Consider the following 22,788-nt stretch of genomic DNA (forward strand, 5'->3'; position numbering starts at 1 on the left):
AGAAATGCACACTATTTTTGTAAAAATACAGTTTTCATTCTGCATGTGTGAAAGTTTTACAGTGTGTAGATACATCCTTCCCGCTTGTTTACAAACTTAGTTCAACCTGTTCGCGTGAGTGGCGCCGTCACAGCATGTCTTCAACATGGCTGCTACACTTGACGTTCGTCAGAAGCAACGTGCTGTCATAGAATTCTTGTGCTGAGAAAACGAGACAGTGGGAAACATCCACAAGAGGTTGTTAAATGTGTATGAAGATGCTGCTGTCGATCGCAGTACAGTTAGTCGGTGGGTAAGCAGGTTACGTGATGAAAGCGGGCAGGGCAATACTGAGGATTGTCCTCGCAGTAGCAGGCCGCGTACTGCACACACTCCAGACAATGTGCAGAGAGTTAACGAATTGGTGATTGCTGACAGACGCACCACAGTGAACGAATTGTCACGCTACGTTGGGATAAGGGAAGGAAGTGTTTGCAGAATACTGAAAGTGTTGGCGTTAAAAAAGGTTTGTGCCAGGTGGGTTCTCAGGATGTTGACAGTGGCTCACAAAGAAACAAGAAAAACGGTATGCAGCGAACTTTTGGAACAGTACAAGAATGGTGGAGATGAATTTTTTGGAAGAACTGTGAAAGGTGATGAATCATGGCTCCATCATTTTTCACCAGAGACGAAGAGAAATCAATGGAGTGGCATCTTGCAAATTCACCCAAGAAAAAAAAAAAGAATTTAAAACCACACCTTCTGCTAGAAAAGTTATGCCTACGGTGTTTTTTGATTCCGAAGGACTCTTGCTTGTGGACATTATGCCAAGTGGAACCACCAAAAATTCTGATGCATATGTGACGACACTGAAGAAACTTCAAGCTCGACTGAGTCGTGTTCGACCACATCGGCAAAAGCAGGATGTTTTGCTGTTGCACGACAATGCACGGCCACATGTATGTCAAAAAACCATGGAAGTGATCACAAAACTCGGATGGACAACACTAAAACACCCGCCTTACGGTCCTGACCTGGCTCCATGTGACTATCATCTCTTTGGGAAACTGAAAGACTCTCTTCATGGAACAAGGTTTGAAGATGATGACTCCCTTTCGCACGCTGGCAAACAGTGGCTCCAACAGGTTGGTCCTGAATTTTACCGCGCGGGTATACAGGCGCTGGTTTTAAGATGGCATAAGGAAGTTGAGATGGATGGAAATTATGTGGAGAAATGAAAATATTGTTCTTAAAGGATGTATCTACGCCGGCCGGTGTGGCCGAGCGGTTCTAGGCGCTGCAGTCGGGAACCGCGCGACCGATACGGTCGCAGGTTCGAATCCTGCCTCGGGCATGGTTGTGCGTGAAGTCCTTAGGTTACTTGGGTTTTAGTTATTCTAAGTTCTAGGGGACTGATGACCTCTGATGTTAAGTCCCATAGTGCTCAGAGCCATTTGAACCATTTTTTTTATGTATCTACAAACTGTAAAACTTTCAAAACATGTAGAATAAAAGATGGATTTAAAAAAATAGTTAGCATTTCTTTTGGAGTGACCCTCGTATGTAAATTACCACCTCAGCCGATGTTTCAAAATGCTTGAATTTTCACTACACGTTATGCTTATCGATCATTACGTGATAAGTACCTAGTTTTTGGGACCTATCAAAACGGGTGTTATCAGCATGCTGGTAAGTTGTCCCAAGAAAATATTCTGTCACCCCATTAAAAGACCAGACTGGTCGCGTTGAAGCTCTGTAGAGTTCCTACCAGGCGGTTGTATGACCCGCCACCGTTGACTAGTCATGGCAGCGAAGTGGTGTGGATGTGCCAGCTACTAGTGTGGGATCAGTGCTGTAAGCTGGGTGGAGGTAGAGATTTGACATAATGGCAGAAAAGAACTATCGTGCTTGGACGTGACCACAACACCGAGAATGAAGTTGCCCGAGGTGTTCTATCCGACGAGTCTACAAGGAACGAAGTACCAATCATTGTTTGTTACATGCATAAGAAAATATAAAGATCCTATATAACAGGAATCGAATACGAGTGTCAGGCCGTGTCAATCACTACCGGAATCAAACAAAACAGGAATCGATGCTGTTAGTCTATGCAGGCTCATCACTTTCCGAGCTATATCGCGAAGGAGACTCCATGTAGTGGACGAGTGTAGTCTCTACCTCACAGTAGGCCTTAACAGGCCTGTAATGTCGTCCCACGAGTCGTGATACTGGCTCTTTTCAAATGACGCGAAACTTCGAAGGCACATATGGCCATGGAAATTGAGATTTTTTTTTTTTTTGTTAACCATGGCTCGGGTCCACAGATTCAGGTTACCGTGAACAGGAGGCAGGATATTTACTTTCAAAATTCTGGATGACCAAGTGTCACCCTATATACTAAGCTCACAGGACAAAAAGTTAGTCACCCCTAGAAAACTCATTACAATCACCATTTACTATGGTTTAATTAAGCCCCTGGGCTTGATAACTGCCCGGATTCGGTTAGGAAGTCGAGTCCACAGTGTTGTGCAGTTACATCGCATCCAGTTAAGCCACTCTCTGAGGATTTGGTCGCGTAATTCCACCAAACTCCCAACGAGCATTTATAGGGGCATAATCGAGTGATCATTTTGTGCATAAAACCCTGCATCGGCAACACTTTCCAATCATGGGCGGCTACAGAGGCAGCCTGGCTCAATATTTCTGCAGGGGATTGTTGCTGCACTACACCTGGCAAAAGGAGGCCCTACCACCGTATTACGAGTTATCCCATGACTTCTGTCACCACAGTGTTTATCTTCATAAGAAGTATGCACTGGACAATCCCGTCTTCCAAGAGGATAACAGTGATGTGATGCACGATGGGTTAGCGTGTTTCGCCCAGTGTGCTTCGATACCTGGTTTCATGATGCAAGCTATACAGAACAATACAACACAAATATTAGAGCCACTTAACGAAAAGCCAAGGCGTGGTAAATCGAATATTTATCGTATGTGTACACAATTACTTGATGTCACAGTATTTGAAAACTAGTTTTATTTGGTCGGTTGCTTGTGTATGCGTGCGTGGTTTACTTAGGTCATTTGGACTTGGATCTTTGTTATGATTCAATTGCGTTTCTAACTGATGATATTTCATAAGGCAACGGCCTAGAGCTACACGCTACTGAAATGTTTTCATGTAAGCCAAAGCAGTCGACAAGACCGCAAGTATTCGCTATCTGAAGATGTCGATAAAATCATCCAGGAACGAAAATTAAAACATTTTCTTAGCAGCAGCTGCAGTGGTGGTTTACTTACACCTTAAAACTTATTCCTCGATTTCGATGGAGATAGGTAGGTGGGTTCGCAGCTCAAAATTCTTGTAATGAATTAATTCCTTCACATACTACAGGATTTCATTTAGCCCTTCTTAGAGTTCGAACGCTTTCTAAATGTATATATTTCCATGTTACAGTCCACAACATTTTATTTCCATCTTAGTCAATATATTTCCAACATCCATCGATAACTCATCTTCACGGATGACTCTGCTGGCAAGCTGTACAAATCACCTGCGTCCACTGCGTTTATCACGATGCGACTCAACAGATTTATAATCACAACAACGTCGTAAATAATTGCTGCAACAAATTTCCATACACTATCGTGTGCATCATTCGAGTTGGCATAAGCATTATTTAAGATGGCAATGTACAAACAGTTTTATACAGAATACACGAAACATTCGAGCGTTCCTTGCCCCTGTGTGTAATGTTTATCTTCTTGGATGTTGGATTAAACACGAACAGTAATTCCCATTTATCTCGTTGCTGCTCTCCATGAAGTGAAACCCATTCCTGCAACAATCTTCCTAAGACCGCAACTGACTACGTGAGGGTCCGCCGTCACTTCATTCGTTCCTCTTACTCTCCTCTATTACATACGTATTACGAAAAAGTACTGTAAGAATTTATTTCTGCACACTGCTTCCACTTCACGACTGTTTGCTACCCGCCAAGTCCCTCAGTCCCAAATATCAATCGTCAGATTCTTTTTCTATGGGCTGAACTTTCACTTCACTGCTTCTCAGAAAGATACAAGACCCATATCCATTCACTTCTGGTGCCTTTTGAAGAGCGCGTTTCTAAGGCTAGGTAACTTCTCTCCATCGTCATCAGGAAATCTATTGTCCCCCTCCATCAAACAATTCACTTTATACTTTATAAATTATGAGAAAATAGCCCTTGTTGAAGACCTGGCGTAAGATCTACGGGCAACGTTGCAAGGCATCCCACATATGCTGAATTGTGTCCATGTCTGGGGAGTCTGGTGGGCAGCGGAAGTGTTAAAACTCAGAGGAGTGTTCCTGGAGGCACTCTGTAGCAATTCTGGACGTGTTGGATGTCGCATTGTCCTGCTGGAGTTGCTGAAGTCCTTCAGAATGCAAAATGGACATGAATGGATGCAGGTGATCAGACAGGATGCTTACGTACGTGTCACCTGTCAGAGTCGTATCTAGATCAGGCGTTCCGTATCACTAACTGCACACGCCCCACACCATTACAGAGCCTCCGCCAGCTTGAACAGTCCCCTGTTGACATGCAAGGTCCATGGAATCGTGAGGTTGTCTCCATACCCATACACGTCCATCCGCTCGATACAATTTGAAACGCGAGTCGTCCGACCAGGCAATGTGTTTCCAGTTATTAACAGCGCACTGTAGGTATTGACGGGCCCAGACGAGGCATAAAGCTTTGTGTCGTGCAGTCATCAAGGGGTACACGAGTGGGCTTTCGGCTCCGAAAGCCCATATTGATGATGTTTCGTAGAATGGTTCGCACGCTGACATTTGCTGACAGCCCAGCACTGAAATCTGCAGCAATTTGCAGAAGGATTGCACTTATGTCACATTGAACGATTCTCGTTCAGTCGTCATTGGTTCCGTTCTTGTAGGATCTTTCTCCAGCCGCAGCGATGTCTGAGACTTTATGTTTTACCAGATTCCTGATATTCACAGTACAATGGTGCAGTAGTCCGACGGCAAAATCCGCACTTCATCGCTACCTCGGAGATACTGTGTCCCATCGCTCGTGCTCCGACTATAACACCACGTTATAACTCATTTAAATCTTGATAACCTGCCACTGTAGCAGCAGCAACCTACCTAACTGCGCCGGACACTTGTCTTATACAGGCGTTGCCGACCGTAGCGCCGTATTCTGCCTGATTACGTATCTCTGTATTTGAATAAGCATGCGTATACCAGTTTCTTTGGCGCTTCAATGTACGGAAACCATCACCTATTAAAGTTCTCACGAGATGAAAAAGAAATGGTAGCTGAATCAGTGACGCTAAGATTTTCAACTACATAGCTTCTGGCTGTAACAGTTACGTTTCCGCACACGCAATCTCATTTCATATTATATCGTATCACCACTATCACCGCATTCTATTTAACGTCCCCTACTGTATGAAGGCTGCACCTATACTTTTCCATGCATTATCTTCAGCTGTACGCACCCTGTTAGCTCTTGCATATTTTCGTATGTCACATACCCACCTTCTGTTAGGTGGTCGCCTTAGTACTTTACCATCTTTTGGAATCCCGCCACCCATTTGCTTAAATCCGCATAGCATCATTCGTACGGTATTTGCTGTTTCGTGGCTTAATTTACGTTCCAGCTGTACAACTCACAATTGTGCCTCCCAGGCTTTGCTATAAAGTACATGTCTGTACAAATTGTATCAGTTTCTCACACTTCTTTGTTAATGATACGTACTACACAGTATCACTGATTTAGCTACCGTTTTATATTCGTCTCGTGAAAACTTTTAATGGATCAGATGATGGTTTACCTTTGATATAAAAAGGTATATGTTTATTACGTTGAAGCAACAGAGCTTGCTCAATGTGTCAACCATTTTAATAAACGAATACACTGCATGATAATATAAGGCTTATTCAGTGTACTTCTGCCGACGTCAGCGATGCCTACACTTTAATGTTAGTTTGTTATGCCGACAACAAAACAAAATATAGCATTTCTAAAAGACTAGACGTTTTAATGCCATTGTAACTGGCTAAGTACAACACAATTTTGGAGTGGGCCTAAATGTCATAAAATTGTTAGTGCATGTACACTTATGTTATCTCACTGTTCTGCTCTAAAGCCGTGGTAAAGGTGTTACGAATACAGTAAGAAAACTACCTACAATCTATTATTAGCATTTTTGTTACTAGAGAATCTACACCATTTTCTGAGACTTACCTTATCCTGTTTCTTCGTCATACCATGATTGACAATTGCGTGCGCCACCTACAAATGATAATCGCGATTTGTTAACTCAAAGCCACTCATACCACACAAAGTCCTGTCAAATGAATCAGAACAATCATCTAACCGATATTTTCCCAAACCACACATGCAAGTCAAATTTTGGTGAACAGGACTTGACATTAGAACGATTCATACCTTTAAGAAAAGGACGTCGAAGAAAAGATCAGTCTACTGCGCACACAGAGGCCACTGAGCAATGCTAACGGAAAAAATCTGGTATAATGGAAAGTACCCTCCGCAATGCAATTTCAGTGATTTCAAGAGTACGGATGTAGATGTAGGAGACAGAGGACAACATCAAATAATTCTGAAGACTACGGACTTAAAAATAAAATAAAAATGTCCCTTTCCGAACGCAGGTGTTGCCGAGCCGCTAAAGTGAAGTGTCCATACCACAACGTTAGAATCGTCCTTACGTGGTGTTAAGATCACAAGTACACGTTCCCAGTTTATGTCCCACAACCGTTAAACGACGGATTGCCATAAAGAGAAAGGGTGTGTGTGTGAGAGAGAGAGAGAGAGAGAGAGAGAGAAAAGTTTCAAAGTCCGTCGACGACGACGTCATTGGAAATAGTACACAGGATTTGGATAAGAATTGGGTAGGAAATCGGGCGTGGCTTTTTCAAATTAACCATCCTCACATCTATCTGAAGAGATTTAGGGAACTCTCGGAAAACCTAAAAGTGGTTGAGTGGACGGAGATTTAGAATCCGCTTCTTCGAACAGTGTCGTGGACGAAATCTGGCGCCAGTTAACTCGTCACGCACAACACCGACAATGCACAGGAATTGGATGAACTTGGTAAGGATATCTTAATTTCCACTTTTCGATTCCCTCTTAAGATCAAAATGGCAGCGTGAGATTTTAGTTTCTGATACGATTCTCAGACTTTCACACTAAATATACCGGAGTTTTTGGAAATGATGGCCATAATAGTCCCGTCGTGGCATTAATGACAAGTGTTACCTTTCCGAGACCGTTGTACCTAACTGTACACAAAAGTGTACACAAATAACGAATGTTTCCCGAAACGTTTACATATTGAAACTCCTTTCTACAAAACAAGTTGAAAATGAACGAGAATTCATCACTGTACATGGCACTCAAAAATCCTAACTAAAACAACTTTCACAGCATTATAGGATTAGTCATTTACCAAAAAATTGAATTACATCAACTTTCAACGATACAGAAATGTTAGCATAAATAAATAAAACTTTATGAAATATGACGGAAAATATTATCAAATACGTGAGATGGGTAAAATATGGGGGAAAACTGTAAAATATGGGAGACCTCCCGAAAATACGGTAGACACGAGGAAATGTAGACAAAATATGGGAGACCTGGTAACCCTAGTTACTGGTGCTTCTGCAGGATAAGGAAACACACGTTTTTGGTTTCTGCTGTGCTGTTTTAGAAGACCTTTCCTCCACAGTTCATTTGGAACCCACTATAAGTAGCCTTTTCCCATATCGAATGTGATGTTTGTTAACTGAGATTATGGACTATGACATCCACTCACAGCAAGCCGCCCGAACCAAAACTTCCAGTACTAGCTTGAGTACACCCCACCGCAAACGTTATCGAGTTCATATAACTGAGGTCATTTCTAGCATAATAAAGGAACAACTACTGTCAGCAGGTGAGTCGTTGCCCTCACTAAACAAAGCAGCTGCGACATACCGGTAACTGTTTCATCAACGTTTAGACACTTATTCCCAAAATCTGTGAATCCGTTTCGCTTCACAGTCAAGTTATAAATCACACACGTATGAAAGAATCGCATTGCGCACGTAGGATAGTCGCTCAACTATATTTTTAAATGCTGAATGTATCTTACGTCAGTTTACGATACGACGTAATCTATCAATGATCACAGTGCACACAGTGGTAAGGCGCTATTCGAAATGTGATCACAAAGACGATTTTGTATCCTCCCCGCTTAACAGAGTGTAGCGAGTTATACACTCCGGTGACTAAAGCCGTAAGACAGCGAAATGCACTTATACAGATGGCGTTAGTATCGGGTACACGAGATGTAGACGGGCAGTGCGTTTGTGAAGCTGTCATTTGTACTCGAGAAAAAGTTTCCAACGTGATTATGGTCGCACGACTTTGAACGCGAAATGGTACTTGGAGCAAGACGCACGGGACATTCAGTTTCGGAAATCGTTAGGGAATTCGCTATTCCGAGATACACAGGGTCAAGAGTGTGTCAAGAATACCACATTTCAGGCGTTACCTCTCACCACAGGCAACGTAGTGGCCGACAGCCTTCCCTTAAGGACTGAGAGCAGAGGTCTTTGCGTAGAGTTGTCAGTGCTAACAGACAAGCAACACTGCGTGAAGTAACCGCAGAAATCAATGCCAGACGTACGACGAACGTATCCGTTAGGGCAGTGCGGCAAAATCTGGCGTTAATGAGCTATGGCAGCAGACGACCGACGCGAGTGCCTCCGCTAACACCACGGCATCGCCTGCAGCGCCTCTCCTGGGCTCGTGACCGTATCTGTTGCACCCTACACAACTGGAAAACCGTGGCCTCGGCAGATGAATCCGTATTTCAGTTCGTAATAGCTGATGGTAGAGTACGAGTGTGGCGCAAACCCCACGAAGCCACAGACCCCAATTTAAACAGGGCTCTGTGCAAACTTTTGGTGGCTCCATGTGTGTGGGCTACGTTTACTTGGAATGGACTGAGTCCTCTGATCGAACTGTACCGATCATTGAATGGAAATGGTTACGTTCGGCTACTTGGAGACCATTTACAGCCACTTAAGGTCTTCATGTTCCCATGACAATGCGCCATGCCACCGGGCAACAATTGTTCACGATTGGTTTGAAGAAAATTGTGGACAATTCGAGCGAATGATTTGGCCTCGCGGATCGCCCGACGTGAATCCCATCGAACATTTATAGGACATAAGAGAGAGGTCAGTTCGTGGAAAATATCCTGCACAAGCAACTCTTTCGCTATTATGAACGGCTACAGAGGCAGCTTGGCTAAATACTTCTGCATGGGAATTTCAACTACTTGCTGAGTTCACGCCGCGTGGAGTTGCTACACTACGCCGGGAAAAAGGTCTGTCAGGATATTAGGAGCTATCCCACGACTTTTGTCACCTCAGTGTAAATCTCTATATACAGGTTCCCTGAAACCTAGGTGTACATTATCGTACTGTCTTCTACTAACAGACAATAAACAGCGCTGCACACTATCGGAAGCTTTGTTAGTCTCTCTACTCGCGAGTATAGTGTATAGCAAACGGCCTTTTATAGATATCGCTTCTAGACAGATATCCCTTCTTGAACTTCATTATTTTAAATGTTTCTTTCAACTTTTTGATCTTAAGTCTTTGTAGCTTTAAAAGTATTACCTACCCCTACTCATATATTTCCGCCATTGCATTTGCACTTTACCATTTAGTCTTGGAAGGTTTCTGGAGCACATTGACTGCTGCTACTGCTACGTGGCAGCCGGCAGCCACAGCAGAATGCTGTTCTGTGGTTGTCAGAAATCTCGAGGCAGACAACGTGTTTCTAACGACCTTCCTGTCACGTATGATCCGCAAACGGACTTCTTCCTAGACTGATACCGATCTTTGAGAACACAGATCGAGTGGTGGCTCGGAAGTAGGGTAGCTAGGAATGTCATTCATCTGCTATTTGTCGCATAATTCAGAATTAACGAAGCTGTGGTTACTCGGGTGTTACGGTGAAGAAATCATGAATTGTCCTGCCATGAATACAGACTTGTTGCATATTTTGTCGTCCAACCGATTCGGGATGCTGGCATAATAATGACAGTTGGCTGACCTTTAATCAAAGTTTTTTTTGTTTTTATTCAGCCTCGCCTGTTTCCTCCTCCCCCCCCTCCCCCCCCCAAAGTCACATTTCTGTATTGACCGAACTTTCACTTCAATGTCATAGCCGTAATTTCACCGTTCTTCTATAGTGATGATCCTTTGCATAAAAGTTCCTCCACAGTCAGCCTGTCAGAAAGAATTCCTTGAAACGTTGGCACCTTGTATCATGTCCATTTTAGGCATCAAACAAGGAACTATCTTTGCTGCATCTTCAATTACTCAGTGTATGCCTCCTTACTCGAGCCTACTACGATTTCAGTCTTTTCCGCAAGTTCTGACAGGCTATGGGTGGCGCGCTCCAGCTCTTTTATTGATTGTGGACACCACCAGCTGAAGTAAAATGTCTTTCCGGTCTAGTGTCACCTTCTCGAAATACTTTTTTCGACCTAGACCATCGTCTCCGTAACCTTCCTTCAAAGAAAAAGATTAACGTTCTGCCATCATTTGAGAAAAATCACAAGCTCGATTTGGGGAATTTTACCTTTGCTTGAAACGAAAGTTTGGAAATTAAGCGAAATATTAATAATGTGAGGCGACGAGATTATTCGGGAGGTTTTGACGGATACGGAGCAATGTTGGGTTCCTTAACAGACCTCACATTTCGAACTATAAATGCGATATTGAAAAAGGAGCTACAAGCAGCAGGCTGTTTAGCATCGTACTGTGACTCGCTAATGCATTGTGTACACATCGTGCGAGGCTGCGGTGTGCGGTAGCGCACGACGTGCCACGCAGTTCACGCAAAAGAAACGAACAAGCCGGTGCAGGAACCAGCACAAAGCGTAACAATATCGCACTGCCGAACTTGCTGTACTTGCAGCTTAGTAGTCACGTGGTTAGTTTGCGTGCATCAAGTGCAGGTGGACAATGAATTTGCCTGGTACGAATATCCCCGATAGCTACTTTCTAGTTTACCGGCCGGCTACTGGATTTCAGTTCCTGCTTAATTTTCAGCCCACATGCCGGTATGCACCTTTCAGATCGTTATTTTCGCTTGTTAACTTCTACAAAAATGTACAGCCCGTGAAAACTGCGGTGTGGCTTCACTCCGGTCGACTTCCGACAAATGGTGAACTGCCGATGCGGGGACCGCCTCTTACATTGTGACAAAAAGCAGTTAAAGTAAAATAATTTTGTTTCAAATCGTTGTATTATTTCTCACACCTGCCAGCAAATTTATAAATTTTCGAACCATATTTCTTTAGATAAGAGCAATCGAACTCAGAGGTTATAGAAAGGGATTAGAACAATCTTTTTGTTTCCTCTGCAAAGCAGAATTAACTTCATGCTTATCAGAAACCACACAATGTAGCCGGTAGCGAGCCCCTCCAGCCGGAGGTTCGAGTCCACGCTCGGGCATGGTTGTATGTGTGTGTGTGTGTTTGTGTGTGTGTGTGTGTGTGTGTGTGTGTGTGTGTGTGTATGTGTGTGTTTTGTTCTCAGCATAAGTTAGTGTAAGTAGTGTGTAAGTCTAGGGACCGATGACCTCAGCAATTTGATCCCTTAGGAATTCACACATATTTGAACATTTTTTACAGCCGGTAACAGGAAGAAACATTTGTTGATGAAAGCTTGACGGAATGAAGTCCGAGCTTCAACTCTCTCAACGGCGTAAATTACGAGTTCGCACGACAACTCTGAATTTTCTCATTGACTGCATCGGTCCGGCTGTGCAGCTGGAAGTATGCGCAGCAGTGATATGGCAAATGGTTCAAATGGCTTTGAGCACTATGGGACTTAACATCTATGGTCATCAGTCCCCTAGAACTTAGAACTACTTAAACCTAACTAACCTAAGGACAGCACACAACACCCAGCCATCACGAGGCAGAGAAAATTCCTGACCCCGCCGGGAATCGAACCCGGGAACCCGGGCGCGGGAAGCGAGAACGCTACCGCACGACCACGAGATGCGGGCGCAGCAGTGATATGGGATCCACTTTGAAGGTCGAACGCAAAATTTAAGTTTCAGTAACAACATACAGATGACATTCTTTAGATGTGCGTGTGAATTTAAACAGTATACGACAGCTCATTTTATGATGAATCTTGAAAACATTACACACCGTCGTCTCGCAACAAGCATACGCCGTTTGCCTTTAGCCATAAGCAGTGCAGGAACGACTGAAGCTGTGATTCCGACTCCTACGTGCGAATCCCTACAATAGCATACAATCATAAAAAATCTTGTGTTTAAAGGGTTGTGGATCCTCTTCTCGTATCTAGGCAGTGAAAATCACATGGAAGAGTAATGAGGACTGTAAATTAATAATCTGTCGTCGAGACCTTCACTTAGTACTACTTTCGTTGTGTTGCCAATATTACATACAGTAGCAGACATTAGAACGGATGCTGTCACACAGAGCAATGGAACGACGAACAATACAGTAATGAAATATACGTAGAGTTTTATGCTGAGTAATTGATTTACTTACTCTCCCCCCACCCCAACGTGCACGCGCACAGGTTTCGTACCTCATACCATGAAGTAGAAACCTGAGTGATGTTGGACAACTGAGAAAACACGTTATAATGGCTTTCAGAAAACAATAGAGTACGACGTATGAATAATTAATTAACACTCAACCGGTATAAAGCGTTCCTGTTCACAGATTATAAATGGGCTTTTAAAAATACCAGAAATGATACTCTTCGAAAGAAAATTGCTATTCTTTCAACTGTAGCGAGTGGCTGTTTATCCAATACTGCTTGCTTAGTATTTAAATGACTACTCTGATGGACGACGAAGATCGTCATCTATCTACAAGCTGTAGTAGTAGAGTAATATTCACACTGAAAATTTGTACTTATTACGCTTCTAACGGCACTTGTTGGGCCTTGGATCTAGGTAAACAGATTGTACGTCTGAGGAGTGGCTGTTACGATATTTTACAGGTATTTTAAGAATATTTGGGTAATTCTAAAATCTATGTCCTCAGGTGGCCTCTTAAAGACCTGTTCTCTAAATTAGATATTCCTCTTTCTCAGCACTCATGTACAAATCTTAGTTAATTTGAAACTATTTTTAATTATTTGTTAAATTTATGATGAGGGGCATGTTTACTGTATGTGCCTGTGCAAGATGTGCTAGTATCTACTTTACACAATGTTCCTGGTGTTCGCTTCAGCTACGGCCAAAGCTACAGATATTTAAGACTGCATGGCCCTAGAAGATACTTAGATAAAACAAAATAGAGTGTACACAGGGAACATAAGCTAGCAGTACGGTCTTCAAGTGGACACGAGAGAGTAACTGTAAAGGATGTCGAAACGAGTTTCTTGAACAAGTGTGTTTTTAAGGCGACGTTAAACTGCAAGACTAGTGACGTGTATTTCTGATACCAGCGGGTTATATTTACACCTTTCCAACAGCACAGTGGGTGCTTTCAAAAGTTTCACACGAATTGTCTGATGTGAGCCAGTTTAATCCTGATAAGCTATCATTCGAGCTGTGTCTGCCGATCACAAACATATTAATCACCCGCATCAAACATAACTGGTTTCCAACAGTTTGTCTTCGAAAGGTCATAAGCTTTTCGTACAATATTAGTCACTAACCGCTTTGGGATGTTGCAGAACGTTTAGAACCGACATCATGCGATTATATCACCCGCCACCGTCGACACAGAACCTGGCAGTGAAGTGGTGGGTGTGTGCCAGTAAGGAAACGTATGGGTCGACATGGGGATGGGATAGAATTGCAGAAAGGAGACACTGTGTTTGGGCGGTGTCGATGACTACACTATGAAGGCATTGGCCAGTTTGTTGATCTATCAACGCGGAATGTCCAAAGTGCCTACGAGGAAAGATGTACCACTCGTATGCACGTAAAATGACGTAAAAATAGTGATCGGAAACCGTTCATAATCGACACTGACAATCGGTTTCGAACCAGGCAAGAATTGCTACTGACAGTGAATGCAAGTCCATCTCCACCAGTTTCTGGGCGAACACAATGTGCAGAAATATATGCATGAACATTTGGTGTCGGGTAAGTAGCAAAAGGCCACCGCTCAAAGTGGTACCTGAACCTGCAAGTCTCCAGTTGGGCAAATAATACAAGTAGTCAGTGACTGTCGTGTGTGCACAGGCGGCCTCATGAGTGTTTAAACCGTAGTGTGACAGTGTGTGGAAGGTATAGTACAGGCCGAAGCGCTTTGTGATTAGATTAGATTAGTTTTTCGTTCCATAGATCAGTGCTGAGGAGATCCTCGTGGATGTGGAACATGTCAATTTTTTTTATGCTGAAATAACAATACTAATAGTATGAATATATACAATACATCATTTGTTTCTATTAAAAAATTCGTCAATGGAGAAGAAGGAGTTGGCCCCTAGTAAGTCTTTCAGGCTCCTTTTAAACTGATCTTTATTTGTAACTAAATTTTTTGTGTTTGCTGGCAAATTATTGAAGATGAGTGTTCCTGAGTAGTGGACCCCTTTTTCAGCTAAAGTAAGTGCTTTTAAGTCCTTGTGCAGGTATTGTATGTATGAACTGAGCTGTTCGTTGGAAAAAGAGATATTATTTAGGACAAATTTCGTTAAGGAGTAAATATACTGAGAGGCAGTAGTTAGTATACACAGTTCTTTGAAGAGGTTTCTACAAGACGTCCGTGAATTTACTCCACAAATAGTACGTATTACACGCTTTTGGACTCTGAAAACTTTTGTTTGACTTTAATAGTTACCCCAAAATATTATACCATATGACATTATGGAATGAAAGTAGGCAAAGTATGCAAGCTTTTTCACATTTATGTCGCCTATGTCTGCTAACACTCGAATTGCAAACACAGATTTGTTAAGGCGTTTCTGCAGTTCTGTGTTGTGCTCCTCCCAACTGAATTTATTATCAAGTTGTAATCCCAGGAATTTAAGACTGTCAACCTCTTCTATCTGCTCTTCTTCATACTTTATGCATATGCTGGGTGGGAACCTCTTACAGGTTCCGAATTGCATATAGTGAGTCTTTTCGAAATTTAATGTCAGTGAGTTGGCTTTAAAACATTTATTAATATCCATCAAAATATCATTAGCAGATCTTTCTAGAACTACACTCGACATACTATTTATTGCTATACTTGTGTCATCTGCAAAGAAAACGAACTCTGCTTCTGGCAGTGTAACTGATGAGAGATCATTAATGTACACAAGATGACAAAATCCGTGTGCACAGGACTGCATAGTTTGGCGAACATTCACGCACCCAATCGCGCTGTAACTGGGCTGCTAAATCACCTCATCTTAATCCCATTGAAAATACACTGAGTAGACAAAATTAATGCGATAGGGATATGCACATATCCAGATGGTGGTAGCATCGCGTACACGAAGTATAGAAGAGCTGTGCATTGGCGGAGCTGGCGTGTGTGCTTAGCTGACTCATGTCAAAAGATTTCCAAAGTGACTATGGTCGCACGACGGGAATTAACAGACTATAAATGCGGAGTGGTAGTTGCAGCTACATGCATGAAACATTCAGTTTCGGAAATCGATAAGCAATTCAATATTCGAGATCCACAGTGACAATAGTGTGACGAGAATACATTTTAGGCGTGACCTCTCACCACGGACAACACAGTGGCCGACAATGCTAACAGACAAGCAACACTGCATGAAATAGCCGCAGAAGTCAACGTGAAAGTACGACGAACGTAGCCGTGAGGATAGTGCATCGAAATATGGAATTAATGGGCTATGGCAGTAAACAATCGACGAGAGTGCCTTTGCTAACAGCACGACATCGCCTGCAGAGCCTCTCCTGGGCCCGTGGCCATATCGGTTGGTCGATATTCTACTGGAAAACCGTGGCGTGGTGAGTTTTTTTTTGTGGTTTTAGGGCGCACAACTACAGTGGTCATTAGCGCCCAGACTAAGTTATGAATGCACTGCGAGGCACAAGGTTGAAAGTGGCGTGTCGAGATAAGTCCCGCTTTCAGTTGGTAGGAGCTGATGGCAGTGTTCGAGTGTGGCGCAGACCCCACGAAGCCACTGATTCCCCACGAAGCCACTGACCCAAGTTGTCAACAAGGCACTGTGCAAGCTGGTTGTAGCTCTGTAAAGGTGTTGGTTATGTACACTTGGAATGAACTTGGTTCTCTAGTCCAACTGAACCCATCACGGAATGGAAATGGTTATGTTCTACTACTTGGAGACTATTTGCGGTCATTCGTGGACTTCACGTTCCCAGACATGGATGGAATTTTTATGGATGACAATGAGCAATGTCACCGGCCCACAATTGTTCGAGACTAGTTTGAGGAACATTCCGGGCAGTTCGAGCGAATGATTTGGCCACCCAGATCGCCCGACATGAATCCCAACGAACATTTACAGGACATAATCGAGAGACAAAATCCTACACCGGTAACACTTTCGCAACTGTTGACGGCTTTAGAGTCAGAGTAGCTCAGTATTTTTGCTGGGGACTTTCAACGACTTGTTGCCGCACAACGCCGCACAAAAGGAGGTTCGAGGCGATGTTGGGCGGTATCCCATGACTTTTGTCACCTCCGTGTATCTGGGACGATTTGGATACGTAGCTATCAGCATCTCTGCAGTTACGTAGCTCTACGGGATGTAATGATCAATGAGTGGATTCAGCTGAATATGGCATATCTGAACAAACTTGTGAACATACTTGCCGAATTGAAGCCATTATTAAGGTCAGAGGCAGTTTTATGTAATGTAAGTGTAATGTCTCCTATCGGTGATTACTTTTTAAATCCGGCATACTTACAAATAAATTAAGAATGCGAACACAACCAGCACCAAACCTTGTGGCACTCCAAATTAATGCACGATTTGCAAGTGGAGGAGGATAAATATGTACCTTACATATTGCTAACTAACCTCTCCTGATTCACAATTGAAATCTGACTGTATATTCATAATATGTTTCGGTACACTGTGGATCACTGCATTTCCCCCTTGAAATGTGGTCAGGAAACACTTCTACTGTGCGGTCAAATTCGACAATGTACACTCCTGGAAATGGAAAAAAGAACACATTGACACCGGTGTGTCAGACCCACCATACTTGCTCCGGACACTGCGAGAGGGCTGTACAAGCAATGATCACACGCACGGCACAGCGGACACACCAGGAACCGCGGTGTTGGCCGTCGAATGGCGCTAGCTGCGCAGCATTTGTGCACCGCCGCCGTCAGTGTCAGCCAGTTTGCCGTGGCATACGGAGCTCCATCGCAGTCTTTAACACTGGTAGCATGTCGCGACAGCGTGGACGTGAACCGTATGTGCAGTTGACGGACTTTGAGCGAGGGCGTATAGTGGGCATGCGGGAGGCCGGGTGGACGTACCGCCGAATTGCTCAACACGTGGGGCGTGAGGTCTCCACAGCACATCGATGTTGTCGCCAGTGGTCGGCGGAAGGTGCACGTGCCCGTCGACCTGGGACCGGACCGCAGCGACGCACGGATGCACGCCAAGACCGTAGGATCCTACGCAGTGCCGTAGGGGCCGCACCGCCACTTCCCAGCAAATTAGGGACACTGTTGCTCCTGGGGTATCGGCGAGGACCATTCGCAACCGTCTCCATGAAGCTGGGCTATGGTCCCGCACACCGTTAGGCCGTCTTCCGCTCACGCCCCAACATCGTGCAGCCCGCCTCCAGTGGTGTCGCGACAGGCGTGAATGGAGGGACGAATGGAGACGTGTCGTCTTCAGCAATGAGAGTCGCTTCTGCCTTGGTGCCAATGATGGTCGTATGCGTGTTTGGCGCTGTGCAGGTGAGCGCCACAATCAGGACTGCATACGACCGAGGCACACAGGGCCAACACCCGGCATCATGGTGTGGGGAGCGATCTCCTACACTGGCCGTACACCACTGGTGATCGTCGAGGGGACACTGAATAGTGCACGGTACATCCAAACCGTCATCGAACCCATCGTTCTACCATTCCTAGACCGGCAAGGGAACTTGCTGTTCCAACAGGACAAAGCACGTCCGCATGTATCCCGTGCCACCCAACGTGCTCTAGAAGGTGTAAGTCAACTACCCTGGCCAGCAAGATCTCCGGATCTGTCCCCCATTGAGCATGTTTGGGATTGGATGAAGCGTCGTCTCACGCGGTCTGCACGTCCAGTTTGAACGCTGGTCCAACTGAGGCGCCAGGTGGAAATGGCATGGCAAGCCGTTCCACAGGACTACATCCAGCATCTCTACGATCGTCTCCATGGGAGAATAGCAGCCTGCATTGCTGCGAAAGGTGGATATACACTGTACTAGTGCCGACATTGTGCATGCTCTGTTGCCTGTGTCTATGTGCCTGTGGTTCTGTCAGTGTGATCATGTGATGTATCTGACCCCAGGAATGTGTCAATAAAGTTTCCCCTTCCTGGGACAATGAATTCACGGTGTTCTTATTTCAATTTCCAGGAGTGTATTACTATAAGGCAATGTTTTACGATTTTTTTTTTTTTTGTGGTTTTAGGGCGCACAACTTCAATGGTCATTAGCGCCCTGACTACTCTAAAAATGCACCGCGAGGCACAAGTTGACAACAACAACTAAAAGGGAAAACACAATAAAAGACAGACGGACAGGCAGAGGATTAAAAAACATCATCAAATGTCCTTAGCGAGGTTTGTCAAATTGATAAAACAAAGAACACGAGCAGCTGCTCGTGGGTCATCCGCTAAAATGGCTTCGAAAGTATTAGGCAGGTTAAGATCGAGGCGCAGTGTGGTAAGATCTGGACAGGACATTAAAATGTGCCTAACCGTCAGCAAGTGCCCACATGGGCAGAACGGCGCCGGCGCAGCCGTCAGCAGATGGCGATGGCTGAACCGGCAGTGTCCAATTCTTAACCTTGCTAAAACGACCTCCTCCCGCCGAGAAGGGCGTGAGGAGGACGTCCAAGCCACGGGAAGAGGTTTTAAGGCCCGAAGCTTGTTGTCGGTAAGTGCAGCCCAATCGGCATGCCACAGCGACACGACGCGCCGACAAATGACCCTGCTAAAATCGGACGAAGGGACACAACAAGAAGCTGTCCGAGGCTGGAGGACCGCAGCCTTGGCCGCGGCATCTGCAGCTTCGTTCCCAGGGATACCGACATGGCCAGGAACCCACATAAAGCTAACCGGCGTACCGACGTCCACCAGCTGCTGGAGAGAGCGTTGGATCCGGTGTACGAAAGGGTGAACCGGGTACGGATCACTGAGGCTCTGGATGGCGCTCAGGGAATCTGAGCATATGACATAAGCAGAATGTCGGTGGCGGCAGATGTAAAGAACAGCCTGGTAGAGGGCAAAGAGCTCAGCTGTGAAGACCGAACAATGGCCATGGAGCCGGTATTGGAAACTTTGTGCCCCGACAATAAAGGAACACCCGACCCCGTCATTGGTCTTAGAGCCATCTGTATAAATGAAAGTCATGTTGATGAACTTCGAACGAAGTTCCAAAAAACGGGAGTGGTAGACCGAACCGGGGGTGACCTCTTTTGGGAGCGAGCTGAGGTCGAGGTGAACGCGGACCTGAGCCTGGAGCCAAGGTGGCGTGCGGCTCTCGCCCACTCGAAAGGTTGCAGGGAGTGAAAAATTAAGGTGTTGAAGGAGGCGACGAAAGCGAACTCCAGGGGGTAGCAAGGCAGAGACATACAACCCGTATTGAAGGTCAAGAGAGTCGTCAAAAAAGGAACGATAAGACGGATGGTCGGGCATTGACAGTAGCCGACAGGCATACCGACAAAGCAGTATATCGCGCCGGTAGGTGAGTGGCAATTCGCCAGCGTCAGCATGAAGACTCTCTACGGGACTGGTATAAAATGCTCCGATCGCAAGTCGTAAACCCCGATGTTGTATGGAGTTGAGGCGGCGTAAGATGGATGGCCGTGCAGAGGAGTATACGAAGCTCCCATAATCCAGCTTGGAGCGGACGATCGACCGATATAGACGAAGTAGGACGGTTCGATCCGCTCCCCACGACATACCACTGAGAACACGGAGGACATTTAAAGAACGGGTACAACGGGCGGCCAAATATGACACATGTGGAGACCAGCTAAGTTTCCTGTCAAAGGTAAGGCCTAAAAATTTGGTTGTCTCCACGATTGGGAGAGCAACGGGACCGAGTCGTAAGGACGGTGGGAGAAATTCTTTGTAGCGCCAGAAGTTAATACAGACCGTCTTCTCGGCAGAAAAACGGAAGCCATTGGCGACACTCCAGGAGTAAAGACGGTCAAGAGAACGCTGAAGACAGCGCTCCAGGACACGTATACACTGCGCGCTGCAATAGATGGTAAAATCGTCCACAAAAAGGGAGCCTGATACATCAGCTGGGAGGCAATCCATTATTGGATTGATCGCGATGGCGAAGAGAGCGACGCTCAAAACTGAGCCCTGTGGCACCCCATTCTCCTGGCGAAAGGTGTCGGACAGGACAGAACCCACACGTACCCTGAACTGTCGATCCATTAAAAAGGAACGAATAAAAAGAGGGAGGCGACCGCGAAGGCCCCATGTATGCATGGTGCGGAGAATGCCCGCCCTCCAACAGGTGTCGTAAGCCTTCTCCAAATCAAAGAACACAGCCGCGGTCGGGCGCTTCCGCAAGAAGTTATTCATAATGAAGGTCGACAAGGTAACCAGATGGTCAACAGCAGAGCGGCGCCTACGAAATCCACATTGTACATTGGTAAGTAGGCGTCGAGACTCGAGCAGCCAAACCAATCGAGAGTTAACCATTCGCTCCATCACTTTACAGACACAGCTGGTAAGCGAGATAGGTCGATAACTGGAAGGCAAGTGCTTGTCCTTCCCCGGCTTAGGAATCGGGACAACAATAGACTCGCGCCAGCATGCGGGAACATGTCCCTCAATCCAGATGCGATTGTATGTACGAAGAAGAAAACCTTTACCCGCAGGAGAAAGGTTCTTCAACATCTGAATATGAATAGAATCAGGCCCTGGAGCGGAGGACCGTGATCGGCCAAGTGCGGTTTCGAGTTCCCGCATGGTGAATGGTGCATTATAACTTTCACAATTCGAGGAGCGGAAGTCAGGTGGCCTAGCCTCCTCTGCCTGTTTGCGGGGGAGGAAGGCAGGGTGGTAATGAGCGGAGCTAGAAACCTCGGCGAAAAAGCGGCCGAAGGCATTGGAGACAGCCTCAGGGGCCACAAGGACTTCATTCGCGACCTTCAAGCCAGAAACTGGGGAGTGGACCTTAGTGCCAGATAGCCGGCGCAGGCTACCCCAGACAACAGAAGAAGGAGTAAAACTGTTGAAGGTGCTTGTGAAAGCAGCCCAGCTGGCTTTCTTGCTTTCTTTGATAATACGACGACACTGAGCACGTAATCGTTTATAATTAATACAATTCGCCACTGTAGGGTGGCGTTTAAAGGTGCGTAAAGCACGTCGACGAGCACGTAAAGCGTCTCTACATGCTGCGGTCCACCAGGGGACCGGTACGCGACGTGGAGAAGAAGTAGGGTGAGGGATGGAATATTCAGCAGCAGCGAGAATGACTTCCGTGAGGTGTGCGACCTGACGATCGCAGCTTGTGAAGGTTTGATCCTGAAAGGTCGCCCTGGAAGAGAAGAGCCCCCAGTCTGCCTTGGAGATGGTCCAACTAGAGGAGCACGGAGAGGGAGTATGCTGCAGGAGATGGATAACACACGGGAAGTGGTCGCTCGAATATGAATCAGCAAGTGCATACCACTCAAACCGGCGTGCAAGTTGGGGAGTACAGATAGAGAGGTCTAAATGGGAATAGGTATGAGATGTGTCCGAAAGAAAAGTAGGGGCGCCAGTATTGAGGCAGACAAGATTGAGCTGGTTGAAAAGGTCTGCTAACAAGGAGCCCCTCGGGCAGGATGCTGGAGAGCCCCAAAGGGGATGGTGGGCATTGAAGTCTCCAGTTAACAAAAATGGTGCAGGTAGCTGAGCAATAAGTTGCATCATGTCTGCCCTGGTAACGGCAGATGACGATGGAGTGTAAACGGTACAAAAGGAAAACGTAAAGGTGGGGAGAGTAATGCGGATGGCAACTGCCTGCAGGCCGGTGTGCAACGTGATGGGATCGTAGTAAATATCATCCCGGACCAGCAACATAACCCCTCCATGAGCTGGGATACCTACCACAGGGGGTAGGTCAAAACGCACAGAGGTGTAGTGTGCCAAGGCAATTTGATCGCATGGGCGTAGCTTCGTTTCCTGGAGGGCTACGACGAGCGGACGATGCAAGCGGAGCAGCAACTTCAAGTCCTCTCGGTTGGAGCGAATGCTGCGAATATTCCAGTTAATAAGTGCCATCGTAAGAAAAGGAAGATGAGAGAAGGGGTCACCTCGAAGGCCGCTTAGGGCCTGGCTTCGAGCGAGCACTGCCGCCGCTATCAGTAGGCGGACAGTCATCGTCCATGGGGTCTATAGGGTCATCGGCCATCTCGGGAGGATGGCCGGGAGGGGGAGCTTCCTCCGCCGGTGAACGGCCAGATGTTCGGCTAACAGCGGTGCGGCCAGGCGAAACGGATGACGGCCTGGGGCGGCAACCGCTGGGTGGCGCAGGAGAAGAAAGGCGCCGTGGCGGAGAAGGAGAACTGTGCTTCCTATGCGCCTTTTTAGAAGGACGTTTGGTGGAAGTACCGGTCGAAGGCTGGGAGGTC

General features: G+C 45.8%; 1 protein-coding gene across 5 annotated transcripts in view; it reads right to left on the bottom strand.

Moving 5' to 3' along the window:
* The window catches only part of LOC126094827 (protein daughter of sevenless), a 282,985-nt gene that overhangs the window by 109,963 nt on the left and 150,234 nt on the right, over positions 1-22,788 (bottom strand). For 2 of the 5 annotated variants that reach the window (XM_049909419.1, XM_049909417.1), the window contains exon 2: positions 6,231-6,278. The exons of the other annotated variants lie outside the window; for them this stretch is intronic. In XM_049909419.1, coding sequence (XP_049765376.1) covers positions 6,231-6,278 — 48 coding nt within the window. The remainder of the gene's footprint in view (positions 1-6,230; positions 6,279-22,788) is intronic. 5 annotated transcript variants of the gene reach the window in all.

The sequence above is a fragment of the Schistocerca cancellata genome, chromosome 8 (assembly GCF_023864275.1).
Source record: "Schistocerca cancellata isolate TAMUIC-IGC-003103 chromosome 8, iqSchCanc2.1, whole genome shotgun sequence".
NCBI lineage: Eukaryota > Metazoa > Arthropoda > Insecta > Orthoptera > Acrididae > Schistocerca > Schistocerca cancellata.